Source organism: Neolamprologus multifasciatus, chromosome 6 (assembly GCF_963576455.1).
Source record: "Neolamprologus multifasciatus chromosome 6, fNeoMul1.2, whole genome shotgun sequence".
Lineage (NCBI taxonomy): Eukaryota > Metazoa > Chordata > Actinopteri > Cichliformes > Cichlidae > Neolamprologus > Neolamprologus multifasciatus.
Window position 1 is genome coordinate 16,140,353 of NC_140444.1, and position 17,843 is coordinate 16,158,195.

Here is a 17,843-nt window from a genome sequence, read left to right on the forward strand (position 1 = left end):
ATTGAGTTACAAGCTATTGATGTCAGTATGAAAGCAAATATTTCTGTGCAGCAGGAAATTGTGAGGTAGAGTACTTATACATGCTACAGCCACAGACTCACACCAACATGCTGCTCAGTTCCCATGACGATAAAGAAGTGTGTAATCTTACAGCACCCTGTAGAGAAAACTTTAGCAAAGCCAATCTGTTTGGTTGCTGGCTATCCAAGTCCTACTAATAATAACACCTTTCAGGCTAACACTCAATTAGATGGCTGGATGGTCAGTGTAACCACAGGGAAAGGTTCAGACTGAGGCCAAACCAGCAGGGAAGGGAAAACGTGTGTAAGTGTGCGTGTCTGTGCTGGGAAAGGAAGAGATAGAGAGGCGAGTTTAATTAGGAGAAAAGGAGGTATCTCCACGTGTTTGTACGTTGGTGTTCTTTCAGCAGAAAAAATCTGACCTTTTCATAGATTGCATCTGGGTCAGTAACATATGCTCAACAACAGGCTACATGAGGCAGTTAACTTCAGGTGATAGTTCACAGGAGCAGTGCAGAGAAAAGGTTAGATTGCTCAATACCTGGATAGTACCATAAATAAAATGAAATGCACTGAATTTACAGAAACTGCATGAACATCTATTTTTAGTAAACTGTCTTTAAAGCTTTTTTCATCAGACTTCAAGTGTCATTAATTGTAGTTAAGACCATTAAATATGGTAGGATATAATTTGATTTGAGTTTTATGTGCTGGCATGCTGTGGGCTATACATATGGCTCTGTTAAAAAGGTTGACAGCTCTCCTATAAAAAAAGAATAGCTCTATATTTTCAGCCTTTTTCAGTGTTGGTACTGCCCAGACAAATACATATCTTCTGCTCTGTGTAGTATTAATAGTGACTTAACCCCGACATTAATACCTTGCTACCTGCATCTGTCTTTCTGTGTGTGAATGCTTGTGTGCCCATGTATTGTATCTGTCCAGTGCCAGAGCCTGCTCCCACTAAGCCCAGTCCCGGCCCATCCCACCACCCCGCCAGCCCCACGCTGCCCCTCTCCTCCTCCTCCTCTTCTTCTGGCAATGGCAAGCGCGCCTCCTGCAGTAGCCAGCTCCTGACTCAGACTCCCCCTCAGCAACAGTGCCAGTTGTCCTCTGCCAGTGCTCGCTACCCACCCAGAGAGGTGCCCCCGCGCTTCCGTCAGCAGGAGCACAAGCAGCTACTGAAGAGAGGCCAGCCACTGCCAGCAGGAGCCCTCAGCGCTCTCACTCTCTCCTCCTCCTCTTGCTCCTCTTCCTCCTCTTCACCCTCAGCATCTTACTCTTCTTCTACGAGTACCAGCAGCACTACCACAAACTCTGCCACGTCCACTGCGAGCAAACACCACCAAGGTTTGTGTCAGTCTAGTAAAAAACATTGCGGCCAAATGGCTTTTTCATATAAATATATATATATTTTAGTGGTTGCTTTAGGGTGATGTTGTGACTTTTGTCCTTGTTAGATGTGCATTTTAGTGAGTTTAAATAATATAATACATATACATGATATACAAAAACCCTCCTAAAGCATTCAGGAACCATTATCCGTCTTGGGATGGATAATGAGAGAGAGATGTTTGCATTTGTAGATGTAACTTCATTTGAAACTTTGCATCATTTTTTCTTCTTAGAGACGCATAAGAAAAGCAGTACTGGCAATACAGTAAAAACAGTGATTATAATTGCACTTTCTCTGTCAGCAAATGTAATGACAAGACTCGCCACCTAAAATTTTGTGGGTAGACTGACAGTATTAAAATGGGCCTCAGACTTTTTTAGTTGATTGCTGCTTTTTCCCCCCCATTTCCCTTTGTGGCTTTTCTGAAAGGTTTCTGGTACTTGGATGCATGTTTTCAAAGCATGTCTGTGTTTTCTACATGTATTAGTGTGAATAATGATACTTATAATGGTGACAATTATGTCTTTTTTTTTTTCCTTTTTTTTCTAATCAAAGGCCATCTGGGATATTTTAGTGTTTAAAGAACTTGGTTAAGTAGTTTTAGCCTGTTTTTAAAATCACAAGAACACTAACCCCTCTATAGCCAGCGGTAGGCTTTTAACGAACTCTTTGTTGGCCCTGAAGTTCACTAATGTTGAACCTGCCTTGAGGGGGCTCATTATACAGTGGTTTGTGTGTATTTGTAAGCAAGTCATGTGTTGTTAAATCATGGCCATTTATATCAATATTACAACTATATTTCTCTGGTTTTGGACATGAGCATTTTTCATACAGACACTCATGATTATAGCTTCCTGAAGATATCCTTGAATTCCTTTTAAATGTTTTTATTTCTATTCTGTTTATTAAAGGAATCTTAACCATCTGTTTAATGTACACAGATGCAAAAGTGAGGGTACTTCTCATCCTCCAACGTAACACGCCGTAGCTTTGAAGACACAGATGTGAGGCTACCTCTGTAGAACACCACACATTGTTTGAGCAGGATCTAGCGCGAGCATCTGCTTGCATCTTTGTTGAGCTTCTTCTCCTGTCTCTTTTTTTTCCACTCTAGCTTTTGATCATGCTGCTCTGTGCTGCTTTTCATTATTGTCTCTAAATTTGCTGTGCGAACACGGATACTCAGTAAACAAATCTGCAGCTGCTGCGGTGTATGGTTAGCTAGCCAGGAGGCTACAGTCCTCTGCATTACAGTCAGCTGGTCTTTCTATGCTCTGCTGCTGTTGTTGTTGTAGTCAAGTCTGTGCCACCAGTCACAGCATCAAACAAAGGCTTTAAGCCTATGCAGCCACCCAGTGACAGTCTCTTTGCCACAAATTGTGCTTTTCAGTCTATTTAGTCAATTTACTATGTTTGGATGTTATTTTTCACTATGTAGCCATTTGATGATGTTTCACAAATATGTGTATCCTGCATAGTATTATTAGTTTTTTTAAAACTTATTTTTTTTAATGTATTTGATAGGTTTGTAGCTTAAACCTATTCGCTGGAATGTTGAAGACAATATAATTACACAGCAAAGCAAGACACGAAGTAGGCAAAGTTCTTCATGTTTCTCGTGCACGGGAGAGAACCGGACAAACGCCGTTCCTTCGCTTGACCCCAGTTGCTCTCGTCCGCTCCCCCGTAACACTGCTCCTTTATTGAGGTTACATGAATATGCATAGGTTCATTAACATACGCCGCCTATATACAAACAAAGAGTACCTTGCCTGTGTGTGTGTGTGTGTGTGTGTGTGTGTGTGTGTGTGTGTGTGTGTGTGGTCAGAGTGTGACCCCATAAATGACTTCCCTAAACCTACTGATCTGGAAAGTCTAGCACTTAGCCTAAAACAGATATAGCCACGTTTATCCTACCATAAAACAATAAAACAAGGTACGACCTCTTCCCATGCTCCCAGGATGTAGGTGTGGATTCCAGAACACTCTGGAATGCACACCAAGCCTTTGCAGACTATTAAGGATCACACATCCTATCACTACACAATTATTTAAACACCTCTACCAATCTAAGACTAATTATAAAACTCTAAGCATATATAAGTAGATATTTCTAAGCATAAATGACAATCAACATTACAAAACCTAACAGTATTGTTTTTAAAAATATAATAATAGAGCTAATTGATTTAAAAAAAGAAAATAAGAAGCTCCAAAAATAATTCTAATATTATGACATCATATAAAACACAGAATCTATATAAAATGCATTCATTTTAATATTGTCTAAAGAATTTTCAGAAAATTCACAGGAAGTAAATTCAAGGCAACTGCATCACTGTATTCTTTTAAATTCAGTAAATATATTAAATTGGTGGCAAAAATTCAACAGATTCAATCTGTCAGCAGAAATTTCTTTTTTATTACATTGGTAATAATGTTTTTTCTCTATGCACAGCTATTTACTGCAGTGGTTCTTTGGTTGTGGGCCAAGAAAAGATTTAGCTGCAGGCGTAACTCTCTTAAGAGAAACATTAAGTCAAAACCTTCAGATATGAAAGCATATGTTTCTTCTTTGAGCTCTGGACACGTTAGGATGCCCTGGCTGAGTGTGTTACGTTGTAATGCTGTATTATCGTCCTAGTCCAGCACTTGTTGTACTAATTGGCCTTTACCTACCTCTGGTTTCCCCTGGAGTCTCTCTGTACAACAGCCTGTGGCAGAAGTAGCCATTGGCTGGGTTTTCACCTCCTTTTCCACTCATGTTCTTGTCCTGAGGGCATCCAGTCCACAACATATTCTTTCCTATCTGCACAGCCAGTAGCCTGAAGCCAGTAACCAGTTGTTGCAGTGCGTCTGCGATACATAATTTAGGGATTGGACACTGAAGTTAAGTCTACAATGCAGAGCAATTATTTAAGCCTGTGGCTTCTTTCATTTCAAACATGACTTTTGCTGCAGAAAATTCTGAAAAACTTTTCACCTAAAAATGTAAATCCAACAAATGTATGTTTGGAGTCAAGTTAATACTTGACTGTGATAGATTTAATATGAAGTTTTTCCTGATCATGAATACATCTTTTTTTTTTTTCTTCCTTTTTTTAAAAGTCAAAATGCTTATATCTCAAAGACATTGTCTGCAAATATAGAGGTAAAGTTTCATTTCATTTTGCAAGTTACAGATGAACTTTGTTCCGAGGACAGTGTTTCTATTTTGTTTTCGAGGACAGTGTTTCTGACCTCTGGTGAGGTTACTGAGGCCCTAAGGGTGGCAGTGATGTGATGGTTCACTTTTGTAGTTGCACACATGCAAACACTAACACATGTATATAGATATAATGAATGTGCAGCAGAGAGAGTACTCTAGTCTGACCTAGTTGTGTCCCCTCAGATATGCGTCTCCTTTGCAATCTGCCTCACACTTTAAAGAGGAGTGTACTCACACTGTAGTTTTAGTTAGTAGCAGTACACTGTAAAGATGTTAAATTTATTTCTTTGACACATTTTTGATCACTCCACGTTTGGCTTGGAAAGACAAGTTTATTTATTGTAGAATCTATATGAATTTTGTGTAAATCTGTAACGCTTGAGATTCCAACAGGCTATCCAAGCACCCCATCCCCAGTGTCTAAAATGCAGTCTGCTCTCGACACACCACCCTCCCACACAACCTCTTTTCCCAACCCATTCAATTGTCCCACCAGACAGAGACCCCCTGTCCCATTTCCATCCCCCTGTCACACCCACCATTCCCATCTCTCCAGCTGACTGGGGACCATTTAAGTAGTCCGGAGCATCCAGCAGCCAGACAGACTCCCAAGTAGCAGGTGCTGGAATGGGGTCTCTTAAGACTGTGGGAACTGTAGCCCAACAGCTGTTTGCCGGTCACCCAGACAGCACGCGTAGCCAGAAGGCACTCTGCTGGGTGCGGTTTAAAACACTTGGCCCTTTCATAACGTTTCCTTTGATTTTTAGGTAAATTAGCTTAGATTTTGAACACATCTTAAGTAAACTGTTTGGTGTTGGTGTTGCTTTATTTAAAAAACAAAACACGTTTAGAACACTTGCGCATTTTTACATTCTTTAGATATAGTCTTATAAAAATGTTGTTTACCTCTTCTGACATCATCAAAAAATAAATCTCAGTTATTTCTATGTTTTTTAAAATCAAATGAAAAGATCACTTGGCCCCAAAGAAGCCACGGAGGTATAGATTGGCCCATATGCTCAAGCTGTGACACACACATTGGCACGCACAAGTGAGAGAACCCCTTAGTGGCTTCATTAATGCAGCCTCGCTCAGGGAAACCAGAGAAGTCACTATGGTCTCGCTCTTCTATTTTCTCTCTTCTCTCAGCAGAGGTAAACAGACATGAATGATGAGCTTTTTAAACCCCATGGAGACCGTCCCCTCTGTTTTTCTTTTTCTCTATGTTTCCGGAAAAAAACATGTGCATGCCGTCCTCGATGTGAGTGGGCGTAAAGTTCTCCTCAAAGAGAGATGGAGAGGGTCAGTATGGTGACAAAAGACTAGTAAATGTTACCTCCTCCTTTGATTCTAGGTTTATGTCATCCCATAGTTTTAACCGAGAAGCCGAGCTGCCTCTGTTGCTCACACTCAAGCTAAAAGAATCACTTTGTCGCTACAGTTATTCTCATTCTGTTCATGCTTTCTCTTTCGCTGTCTCCCTTTCTTTTCCCTCGCCACTGTATGTACCGACCTCTCCCTACCCCCACCCCAGACTGTCTTCCATCTCTCTCTACCGCACTCTTCTTCTTTCTTTCTGTCACCCAGCCCTTTATTTCATTCAAATGGGGAAGAAAGGCATTTAATTCTTGGCTTATTGCCCATTTCCATGATGGCAGCTAGTGTCATTAGCAGGAATTCACCTCTTGCTTATTTGTGCTTCAACTCTGGCTGGTATCACACAGCTCCACTGCAGTGTTGATGCTGCTTGTCTGTGTTTTGTAGTAAGCACTGTCGGTGTACCTACATTAGGATGTTTTTATTATTAAACTGATGTCCACCATTTCTGCAGTTCAGTGCAGGTGAGAATAAGCTAGACTCCACATACACACATACAAAAAGGCTGTCTTTCTGTCCGTTTGAAACACGAAGAGCCACAGAGATGCTACTTTTTTTTTCTTTCCGTTTTTGACCCTTTTCATTCACAAGGAATAATCATAGACTGCCCTCCTAATTGCAACCAGAATGAAAGCAACACATTACTGACATATGATTGCAAATGGTAGATGGAAATAATTCTCCCCTTGCCTTTGTTTTTCATATTCAGCTTGCTTTAACGCCCCTCCCGCAAATCAATGATTTGCCAAGAATCAGCAGTACCTTTTTCTGGAATGCCTGGAAAGGGAGTTGAAAGGGGAACAATGGAGGCACATTAAGGTGAAAAGAAAGGAAGGCTGTTTTGCATTAGTCCACTCGTACATGTTGGCAAAGACGCACCAGCATTAAAACCTTTGCAATGTAATGCAACCCTGTAATCCTGTTGTAAACACTCCTTTTGTGGAGCTAATAATGATCCGGTTTTGTTGAGGTAGATGTCCACATGTGCTGCCTCTGCAAAAGGATTTTTTTTTGTTTTGCTTCACTGACTAACCTGTTGCAGATGTACTAAGATGATGTCTGCTGTTTCTTATTCTTGCGTGGATCTGTGTAAGCACTCTTAAGACTAAGGCTGCTGTACTTCTCCTCAGGTATTTTTCCATTCTCTCGCTCTCTGACCTCCTTTCTTTTATCATGTGCATGAGATTCACCTTTTCTTTCATATTTTTTTATGTGTGTGGTTTGGGGCTTGTTCAAAATTAGCTTTGTACATTTCCTCTATTCAATTCAATTCAATTTTATTTATATAGCGCCAAATCACAACAAATGTCGCCTCAAGGCGCTTCATAGATACAGAGAAAAGCCCAACAATCATATGACCCCCTATGAGCAAGCACTTTGGCGACAGTGGGAAGGAAAAACTCCCTTTTAACAGGAAGAAACCTCCGGCAGAACCAGGCTCAGGGAGGGGCGGCCATCTGCTGCGACCGGTTGGGGTGAGAGAAGGAAGACAGGATAAAGACATGCTGTGGAAGAGAGACAGAGATTAATAACAGATACGATTCAATACAGAGAGGTCTGTTAATACATAGTGAGTGAGAAAGGTGACTGGAAAGGAAAAACTCAATGCATCATGGGAATCCCCCGGCAGCCTACATCTATTGCAGCATAACTAAGGGAGGATTCAGGGTCACCTGGTCCAGCCCTAACTATATGCTTTAGCAAAAAGGAAGGTTTTAAGCCTAATCTTAAAAGTAGAGATAGTGTCTGTCTCCTGAATCCAAACTGGAAGCTGGTTCCACAGAAGAGGGGCCTGAAACTGAAGGCTCTCCCTCCCATTCTACTTTTAAATACTCTAGGAACAACAAGTAGGCCTGCAGAGCGGGAGCGAAGTGCTCTAATAGGGTGATATGGTACTACAAGGTCATTAAGATAAGATGGGGCCTGATTATTTAAGACCTTGTATGTGAGGAGCAGGATTTTGAATTCAATTCTGGATTTAACAGGAAGCCAATGAAGGGAAGCCAAAACAGGAGAAATATGCTCTCTCCTTCTAGTCCCTGTCAGTACTCTTGCTGCAGCATTTTGGATTAACTGAAGGCTTTTCAGTGAGTTTTTTGGACATCCTGATAATAATGAATTGCAGTAGTCTAGCCTGGAAGTAATAAATGCATGAACTAGTTTTTCAGCGTCACTCTGAGACAGGATATTTCTAATTTTAGAGATGTTGCGCAAATGGAAGAACGCAGTCTTACATATTTGTTTAATATGTGCGTTGAAGGACATATCCTGGTCAAAAATGACTCCAAGGTTCCTCACAGTGTTACTGGAGGCCAAGGTAATGCCATCCAGAGTAAGAATCTGGTTAGATACCATATTTCTAAGCTTTTCAGCGCCGAGTACAATGACCTCAGTTTTATCTGAGTTAAGAAGCAGAAAGTTAGTGGCCATCCAAGTCTTTATGTCTTTAAGACATTCCTGCAGTTTAACTAATTGGTGTGTGTTATCTGGCTTCATGGACAGATAGAGCTGGGTGTCATCTGCATAGCAGTGAAAATGTATGCTATGTCTTCTAATGATGCTGCCTAGGGGAAGCATGTATAATGTAAACAGAATTGGTCCCTAGCACCGAACCCTGTGGAACTCCATAATTAACCTCAGTGTGTGACGAGGACTCTCCATTTACATGCACAAATTGGAGTCTATTAGATAGATATGATACAAACCACTGCAGTGCAATACCTGTAATACCTACAGCATGTTCTAATCGCTCTAATAGAATATTATGGTCAACAGTATCGAATGCTGCACTAAGGTCAAGAAGGACAAGCACAGAGATGAGTCACTGTCAGAGGCCATAAGAAGATCATTTGTAACCTTCAATAAAGCTGTTTCTGTGCTGTGATGAACTCTGAAACCTGACTGAAACTCTTCAAATAAACCATTCCTCTGCAGATGATCTGTTAGCTGTTTGACAACTACTCTTTCAAGGATTTTGATATGAAAGGAAGGTTGGAGATTGGCCTATAATTAGCTAAGACTGCTGGGTCTAGAGATGGCTTTTTGAGTAAAGGTTTAACTGCAGCCACCTTGAAGCCTGTGGTACATAGCCGATTATTAGAGATAGGTTGATCATATATAAGATCGAAGAATTAATCAATGGCAGGACTTCTTTGAGCAGTTTTGTAGGAATGGGGTCTAAAAGACACGTTGATGGTTTGGAGGAAGTAATTATTGAAGTTAACTCAGAAAGATCGATTGGAAAAAAGAGTCTAACTTAACATCAATGAAACTAAGAGTAGCTGTAGATAATATTACATCTGTGGGATGATTATTGGTAATTTTTTCTCTAATGATAAAAATTTTATTTGTGAAGAAGTTCATGAAGTCATCACTAGTTAACGTTAAAGGGATGGTTGGCTCAAAAGAGCTCTGACTTTTTGTCAGCCTGGCTACAGTGCTGAAGAGAAACCTGGGGTTGTTCTTATTTTCTTCAATCAGTGATGAGTAGTAAGCTGTTCTGGCTTTGCGGAGGGCTTTCTTATAAAGCAACAAACTATTTCTCCAGGCTAAATGATGATCCTCTAAATTTGTGACACGCCATTTCCTCTCCAGATTACGAGTCATCTGCTTTAGGGTACGTGTTTGAGAATTATACCACGGGGTCAGGTACTTCTGATTAGAGACCTTAGTTTTCACTGGAGCTACAGTATCCAGAGTCGTACGTAGTGAGGAGGTGAAATTATTAACAAGATAATCGACCTCTGTTGGGGTAGCGTTCAGATAGCTGCTCTGCTCTGTGTTGGTACAGGGCATTGACGATGATAACAGTGGCTGGATTATATTCTTAAACTTAGTTACAGCGCTTTCAGAAAGACATCTACTTTGATAAAGTCCACTCTCCACTGCTGCGTAATCAATTATTGTAATAAATGACAAAGGTGTTGAGTGTGATAAAGGAGGACTGCCTTGCAGAGTTTACATTAGTCAAGTAATCTTTTATTTTCAAACTGTGTAGGAGGAAGATATGCTGGGTGGTGAGAAACTGACTGATGTTGCATTAATGAATCAAAGCCACAGTTTTTGGCTTTCCCTATATTCCAAAAGTGCTTTTGTCTCTTTGCTATTACTGTCGCCCGGCATAATTTGCAGATGATGTTGTTTGCAGCCACTGCAATGCTTTCGACCAAAATAGGTGCAGCTTGATGACACCATCAACATGCGCTATCGCGGTAGAGCGGTATAGTCAAAATCTCTACCGTTGGCCAAATTTTATCGTTTCTACCGTATACCGTTCATACCGCCCACCCCTAATACCAAGCTGTTGTCAGAAGTCAGAAAACCCATGGCAAGTGTAATTTAAAAACTTTCTGATGATAGGCACACATGGCTTTTTTCCAGCATCTTTTAATTGAACTTAAAAAGAAAAGTACACTTACAGCAAATATGGGGATTACTTTCGTTGTGATGTTTCATTAGTTATTTCTGTTTTCAGCAGATTGCAAACTGACTGTAGATTAATGTTGGTGTGCATGTGTGTGTCATCAGTCTGATGACCCTGAACGATAAGGCTGCCTGGGGAGTGGAGATAAGTGAAAATGTAATTCACAGCCTCTGTGGCACGTTCAAAGTATCTAAAAGTCAGAATATTTGTCTTTGTCTTCACACCTCAAATAGATGGACTTTTCCTTCTATATCTTGTGCTGTGTAACGTCTTGTTAGTATGGCAACAATTTGATAGGATCTTCTTTTTCGGTCTTAAGGTTCTATCTTAAGCTATACAGTTTTACTTTAGAAACACATTACATTTAGTGTGGACTTTTGAAAAAACAAACTCAGATGTCTAGTTTTCATGTGCAAATGTTTATTATTATCAATTATTAATAAGGTTAGTTGGTCTGCGCAATGGTGATATTTGTAGCTCCTACTTCTCATTAGCTTTTCTGCCTGAAGCTACCCTATTGGTTAGAGTGTTTGGATGCTGGATCAATAACCTCTCTGCTCTCACCCACTAACATTAATAAGATTATTGATTAGCTGCCTCCCACAGATTGATTACCCCTTTGCAGCATCAACCCAGTCTATTATTAGTTCACCATTTGATGGTGGCTGCTTTTGTGCCTAACGAATCTGCTTGTGCGTGATTGCATCTTGATCAGAGTTGTAAAAAGCTGCGATTTGGTAGCTTGGTGAGGGACTTGTAGATCATAGATCATAAGTAGAAGAACAAAATCTATGGACAATCCCTCATTTTCAGTTTTGTCATACAGATAATTCCTAGATATACAGAATCGCATGTGCACTATTATGTATATGCAGGTAGTGAGAAGCAAATAGACACACACTTATTCACACAAGCTTGGGGAACTGTTATGTAGTTTCTTATTGCAGTGCAGTTGAAGGAGGAGTAGGCCCAGTAAAGCGTAAGGAGTGATGGATGAGACTCGGTCCTGGTTTCATTCCAATAAATGAACGGCGTTCCACTTGGGCTTCCCTTCACAGTCCCAGCCAGTGAAGCCACGATGGAGACGGATGGGTCTCTCGCTGCCGGGTGTTGGAGGAGTGCAGAAGGGAGAGAGGGACAGGGTGAAGAAAGTGGTGGGGGGAAAAATGGAGGAGGGAGACATGAGTATAATAGGACATAGGTGAGAGGTGGTATAATAATAAATAAATGACTTTAGAGAGTGAAAAGGGAGTAAATCAGTAAACCTCTGTTTAAGAAGTGGAAATGGAAGTTAAGTAAAAACTGGGGAGAAAAAGGGAAGGAAAGAACGATGTAAAAAGAAAGCAAAGGCTCCATCTCAGTGTTTCTGTTTCGCTGACTGCACCAGAGCAAGGATATATGGATATCCTGAAGCTGATATGACAAGAAGCACGCTTGGCTGTGCATTCTGATTGTGTTTTAAATCCTGAAACATGCAAGTCTGACCATCTCATCCTGCCAAGTCTGATAGCTAGCGTTAACTAACCAAGAAGATAAAATTGGTTCAGGAAGCTAACTGTAGCCTGGTTGTGAACATGCATTACATGATTTTCCTTACTCTAAACTTATGATTTTTTTTCTTTCTCCCCTCCTCCTTGTCCTCCCTCTACTTTCACTCATCTCTATCTGTCTCTCTCCCCCCCCCCCCCCCCCCCCCACCCCCACACACACACTTGTTTTCTCTTTAGACATATCCCTCCAGTGTGGCCCTGGTGCCCAGTATGAGATCTCTTATTGGGGAGCCTCTCTACCAGTTGACAGCCCATCAAGTGCCAACAGCTGGGACAAAGTGATTATTGACAAGAGTGATACAGAAGCTTGGCCCTCCATCAGTCGCAGTAGTGACCCCAGCAACCCTGTAACACCAGAATGCCCCTCGGGCTCCACACAGCTCTAACCTAGACACCAGTACTGTCACTACTACCAGTAGGAGTAGTTTTGTGAGTATGGCCACAGGCGCAGCAGGCCAGCAGGCCCACTACCCCTCTCTCAAAGCTAACAATAACATGATGACAGGACTCTGGATCAACCACGCAATTAGTAGGTAATAGAGGCTGGGTTTCAGATGGTAACAAGATGTATGAATAGTGGCAGAGTTGGAGCACCCAATAACTGGGGCTCTTCAATTTAACTTGAATCTCAACCCAAATGCCAACCCTTCAGCCTGGCCTGTTCTGGGCATGAGAGTGTTGGAGGTGGTACCAGTGGGTGTCCAGCTCTTCATCCCTTCCACCAGGCATAAATGGCAATGGAAATTTAGGAAATGGGAACATGGGAGGTGCTGATAACGGTGGGGAAGTTGGGTTGGCATGATGAGTGCTACAGAAAATGAGCAACAGCACCCTTCAACCAACACAAACTTGTCCTTCAATATAGAGCCTGTTAACCTTAACACTGATGGACCAAACCACACTAAACAACAACAAGCTCAGGAGCCTATGAGCCCTATCCATGGTTTAACTGGTTGGGGAGGCCAGTCACCCACTGAGTCATCCCAGCTCAATGGGGATACAACCGGCAGCTCTGTATGGGGTAGTGGAGAAACCAAGGCAGCTGACTCCCCCAAGGACTCCAGCTGGGACTCAACAACATCTGGAGGCCTCTCTGCTTGGGGTCGCCAAGGCAGTGGTGGTGGGAGTAGTGGAAGTGGTGGCTGGGGTGACTGGGGAAAGTCCTCTGGCGGTGGAGAAGCAACTAAAGGTTGGGACAACATAGATGCTGGTAGTTCTGGCTCAGGCCAAGACCAGCAACTGAGCTCTTGGGGCCAGCAGCTTGGAACAGCCCCAGCAAGTGAGGACAGCGGAGACAGCAGTGAAGGTCGATCCCAGCGTAGAGACAGATCCTCCAGCATGGAATTTGCCCCTTTGCTACCACGGCAAGACCTTGACCCTAGAGTCCTGAGTAACACAGGTTGGGGACAGACCCCCGTCCGGCAGAACACTGTATGGGAGATGGAAGAAGCAAACTCTGATGATGGAAAGAGCAGTAGCAGCTCAGACACCATAGGAGCCTCCAGCTCCAATGGCGGACCCTCATCTACCAATGGCACCATAACTCCTACCATTGCTCAGAGGCCTGGATCTGGAGGGAAAAGTGACAGTGAAGGATCTTCATCTTCTGGGTGGGGAGCTCCAGCATCTCAGCCAGTCCAGACAGGATCAGGATGGGGTGACCCCCCACAGTCACTCAGTAAAGCTCCAAATGGCACTACTAGTGGCTGGGGAGATCCTTTGCCTTCCAGTGGTCCCAAGAATGGGGGTACCTCATCCTGGGGATCAGAGGACAAGTCATCCAGCTGGGACAATGGCCCAGTGAAAAGCCAGCCTACTAGCTGGGGAGAAGGCCCCAAAAATGCCCATAAGTGGGGCAACAATAATGGTGGTTCTAATGGCTCCAACACAGGGGAATGGGGAGAGCCAGACATCAAGAATAATGGTTCCTCTAGCAGCATGTGGGAAGGAGAAGGAAGTAACGGAGGAAATGGTGGATGGAAGGAAAGTCCTCGAGGAGCAAATGGAGGAGGCTGGGGGAAAACTCCTGCTGTGAGTAATAGCAGCTGGGGGGAGACCTCACGTGCCAATGGACCAGTGCAAGGTGGCTGGGGCTCCTCCAAGCCACAAGAAAGCAGCAGCAGCAGCACTGGTAGTGGAGGAGGTGGAAGTATTGGTTCTTGGGGAGGTCCCAGTTCTGTGAAGCAGAACAACTCTAGCTGGGGTAATGTCAGCAAACAGGACCAAGGTATGGAGCCTACTGGCTGGGAAGAGCCCTCTCCTCCCTCCATTCGTAGGAAGATGGAGATTGACGATGGAACATCTACCTGGGGGGATCCCAGTGCCTACAACAAGACAGTCAACATGTGGGATCGTAACAATCCTAGTAGTAACCCAGGCAACAGCGGCCCCCCTCCAAGTAAGAATGGTGGAATGATTATTCCCAACAATAACAACAACAATCACTCCGTTGGACCTGGCAACAACAATCACTCTCACCCTCACCATATGCACCACCATACTCATCATGGCCAGCCCCCAACTCACCTGCAACACCATCTAAACAACAATGGGTCGCCCAACAATGCTGCATCACATCCAAGTGTGGGGCCCCAAGGCAGACCCACCCTCTCCAACCCAGGTATTTAAAAGACTTAAAGACATTAATGACCTAAAATCTTATTTTGCTTAACATTCAAGTAGTAGTTGAAATTCAAAAATGAATTAAAATTTGGTTTCTGATCTTGTAGTCTCCCACCATACTATATTCAATGAAATGTTAAAAAATTTCAAACTGACTTTTACAAAAGAGGGTATTTCTTTCTAACAGCATATGTGTGTTTTATTCAAGGGATACTGATTTTCGTGTCTGTTAACAAGCCAGGGAGACAAAGAGATTTTGTTTTCACCTGTTCCCATAAAATGAGAAAATTATAACAAGCTTGGGAACTATGGTCCTTCCTTTTAAAAATAATTTCTTTGAAGAATTTACAAAGTGACTGTTTTTGCTCTCAGAGAAGTTAAAATCTTCACAGTTGTCATCAGCATTTAATAGTAGATTTAAGTTTGCACTTTCACAAGATCTAGTAAGTATTTGAAAAACAAAAGCCATGTGAAGCATAGATATTTGCCAAAGCTTTAATGGCAAACAGTTTTAATTGTGAATGAGACCACTGCCATCTGCTGTCTGCAATTTGTGCTGCAGTGACTAAGGAGCATCATGAACACTTCCAAAACACATTTAAGCCAAATAGCTGCCCATTTCTGCTGATGTCATTAACTTAGGCCTTTCCTAATCTGCTGCTTTGCTTTGTCTTGTCTCATTTGCCTACACATTCATAGACACAGCTTGTCAGGCTGGGGTGGTGAAAGGCATATAATTATAAAAAACCACAGCATACAATAGAAAAGGTTACTATCACTTATTGATATGTCACTAAAGCTTAGCATGAAGGTCTAAAGAGACTATGTGATGCTGGCCTTGATGGGAACAGTGGTATTATTCCATTTGTTTTCAGTGAAGCACATAAGAGGATTAACTAATGATGTTTTAAAATTGATGAAAATTTCTGCTGTAAAGAAGCTGATTTCATTCTTTTAACTAATTAGTTGCCCTTTCTTCCAGGCTGGGGGGAGATTCCAAGTGTTCAGCCCAAGTCAGAACCTGCTTGGGGAGAGCCAGCAGCTCCAACATCAGCTGTGGACAATGGTACCTCAGCCTGGGGCAAGCCCCCAGGTGGGGTAGGAGGATGGGGAGACGGTGGCCATGAGTCCTCAGGCCCCTATGGCAGGGGAAGTGGACCCCCAGGTTCTGCACCTTGCAAGCCAGGTAACACTCAGAATTTATTGTTAATGCTGGATGTTAATAATAGGAGTTGATTAACTGATACCACCAGTGTTATATTCAGTGCCATCAATTAGTTCAGACTTATAAAATTACTGTTTTTCTGCTTTAACCTGTGAACACGATTGTCAACTTAGGCACTGGTTTGCTTTGGGTTCACTATTTTGTTTATGGCAGTAGCTCCATAATATGTTTGCACAGCACACTTCAGTTAGGGAACACAAACGGGAAGTTTCTACAGAACTGTACCGTTTGTGCCAGTTTTGAAAGTTTTTGTTAGTGCTGCTGGAGTGTTGCTTGGATTAAAGCAATTCCACGCCTCAGTGGAGCTTGGTTATTTGTGCTGTTGGTTTTAAATGTTGGAAACGATAGAGGGGAGGTGTAGGGAGAAAGTGCAGACTGGCATGTAGCAACAGTGGCACCAAGTGGCTGTGTTTAAAGTTACCTGCTGCTCAGCTTCTGAAATGGTATTGTGAATATAGAAGACACATAACATCGAGTAATGCACTGAAGAGTTTTTTTTTTTTTCTTTTATTCCTCACAACTTAATCCTATATTTCCCATCCCTTTCTTTCAGGCCCCAAACCTATGCAAGATGGCTGGGGAAATGGAGGGGAAGAGATGGGCATGTCTACCAGCCAATGGGACACTGAGGATGGGGATGTATGGAACAGCCCAACCCCCCAGGAGAGCAGCTCTTCTTGTAACTCCTGGAGCAATGGACCCAAGAAGTGCCCAAACAAGGTCAGTGAACTCGGCTGTCACAGTGGCATTTATGACCTTGGAAACATCATGTAATGTTGAATTCATAATATTTTTGCTTCTTTGTTTTCAGGGGAAGATGGGCAACAAGCCAGATGAGGCCTGGATTATGAACCGTCTCATCAAGCAACTCACTGACATGGGCTTTCCGGTATGAACCCTGCATATTTAGAATTAAGTGTCAATGCAGACTCAAAGCACTCGCAAGCTTTCTTCTGGAATTTTTGCTTTAATGCCTCTGCGCTGGTGACAGATTTAGCTGCGAGGCATCATTTATTTAGGTTATCAGTTCTGAAAGTGATACTCAGAGATGAAGGTCACTATGACCTCTAACCAGGAATTTGATATTTATTCAACACAGAAAGAAATTTCTTACGATTTAGCACAAGCATGCACTAGCGCTGTGGAATGAACTAATTGGATTTCAATGGTCAAAGGTTATTGTGACCTTAAACAAAAATTTCGGGGCATTATAAATGAAACCTTTTCAGGGTGGAAAAACTATCAAGTGATGAAATATCAGCTCTTCTGTCAAATTAATCCCAGTCTGGTTATGCTAATTACAAGTTTTTTGTAATTATGTGTCACAGAGAGACCCTGCTGAGGAGGCATTGAAGAGCAACAATATGAACCTTGACCAGGCTATGAGTAAGTACACCAGCATTTTCATGTGTCGACCTTGTCTTTACGCTTGCCGTTCTGAGATGTTTGTTTTTATTTGAATCAATCAGTTCATTCTCTTCAGTTCCGCTTGGTTGAATACTGAGGGACCTTTTTCTTTAAAATATATATTTTTACCACTAATGAGATTAAATAAAACTCTTTTATAGTGACACAATATATTAATTTGGCTAGATTTCACAACCTCTGCAATCACCTCTTCTCCTTCTATAGCTGCTCTTTTAGAGAAGAAAACAGACCTGGACAAGCGGGGCATGGGCATGTCTGATTACAGCAATGGCATGAACAAGCCTTTGGTGTGTCGGCCTTCCGCACTCTCCAAAGACCCCTCCGAACGCACCGCCTTCCTCGACAAGGTACGTCGGGTGTAAATGCATGGTGGTATTCAATTCAATTCAGTTTTATGGATACAGCACCAAATCATGACAACAGTCGCCTAAAGGCACTTTATATTGTAAGGTAGACCCTACAATAATATGTACAGAGAAAACCATATGACTCCCTATGAGCAAGCACTTTGGTGACAGTGGGAAGGAAAGATTCCCTTTTATCAGGTAGAAACCTCCGGCACAACCAGGCTCAGGGAAGGGCGGCCATCTGCTG

At 42.4% G+C, this 17,843-nt stretch overlaps 1 protein-coding gene across 1 annotated transcript in view; it reads left to right on the forward strand.

Annotated features, from left to right (window-relative positions):
• The window catches only part of tnrc6c2 (trinucleotide repeat containing adaptor 6C2), a 55,478-nt gene that overhangs the window by 20,940 nt on the left and 16,695 nt on the right, over window positions 1–17,843 (forward strand). Inside the window, 14 exon segments of the mRNA XM_085161692.1 lie at window positions 966–1,370; window positions 12,152–12,351; window positions 12,353–12,481; window positions 12,483–12,538; window positions 12,540–12,584; window positions 12,586–12,635; window positions 12,638–12,670; window positions 12,673–12,750; window positions 12,753–14,594; window positions 15,579–15,782; window positions 16,375–16,541; window positions 16,633–16,710; window positions 17,150–17,207; window positions 17,454–17,596. Coding sequence (XP_085017818.1) covers window positions 966–1,370; window positions 12,152–12,351; window positions 12,353–12,481; window positions 12,483–12,538; window positions 12,540–12,584; window positions 12,586–12,635; window positions 12,638–12,670; window positions 12,673–12,750; window positions 12,753–14,594; window positions 15,579–15,782; window positions 16,375–16,541; window positions 16,633–16,710; window positions 17,150–17,207; window positions 17,454–17,596 — 3,488 coding nt within the window.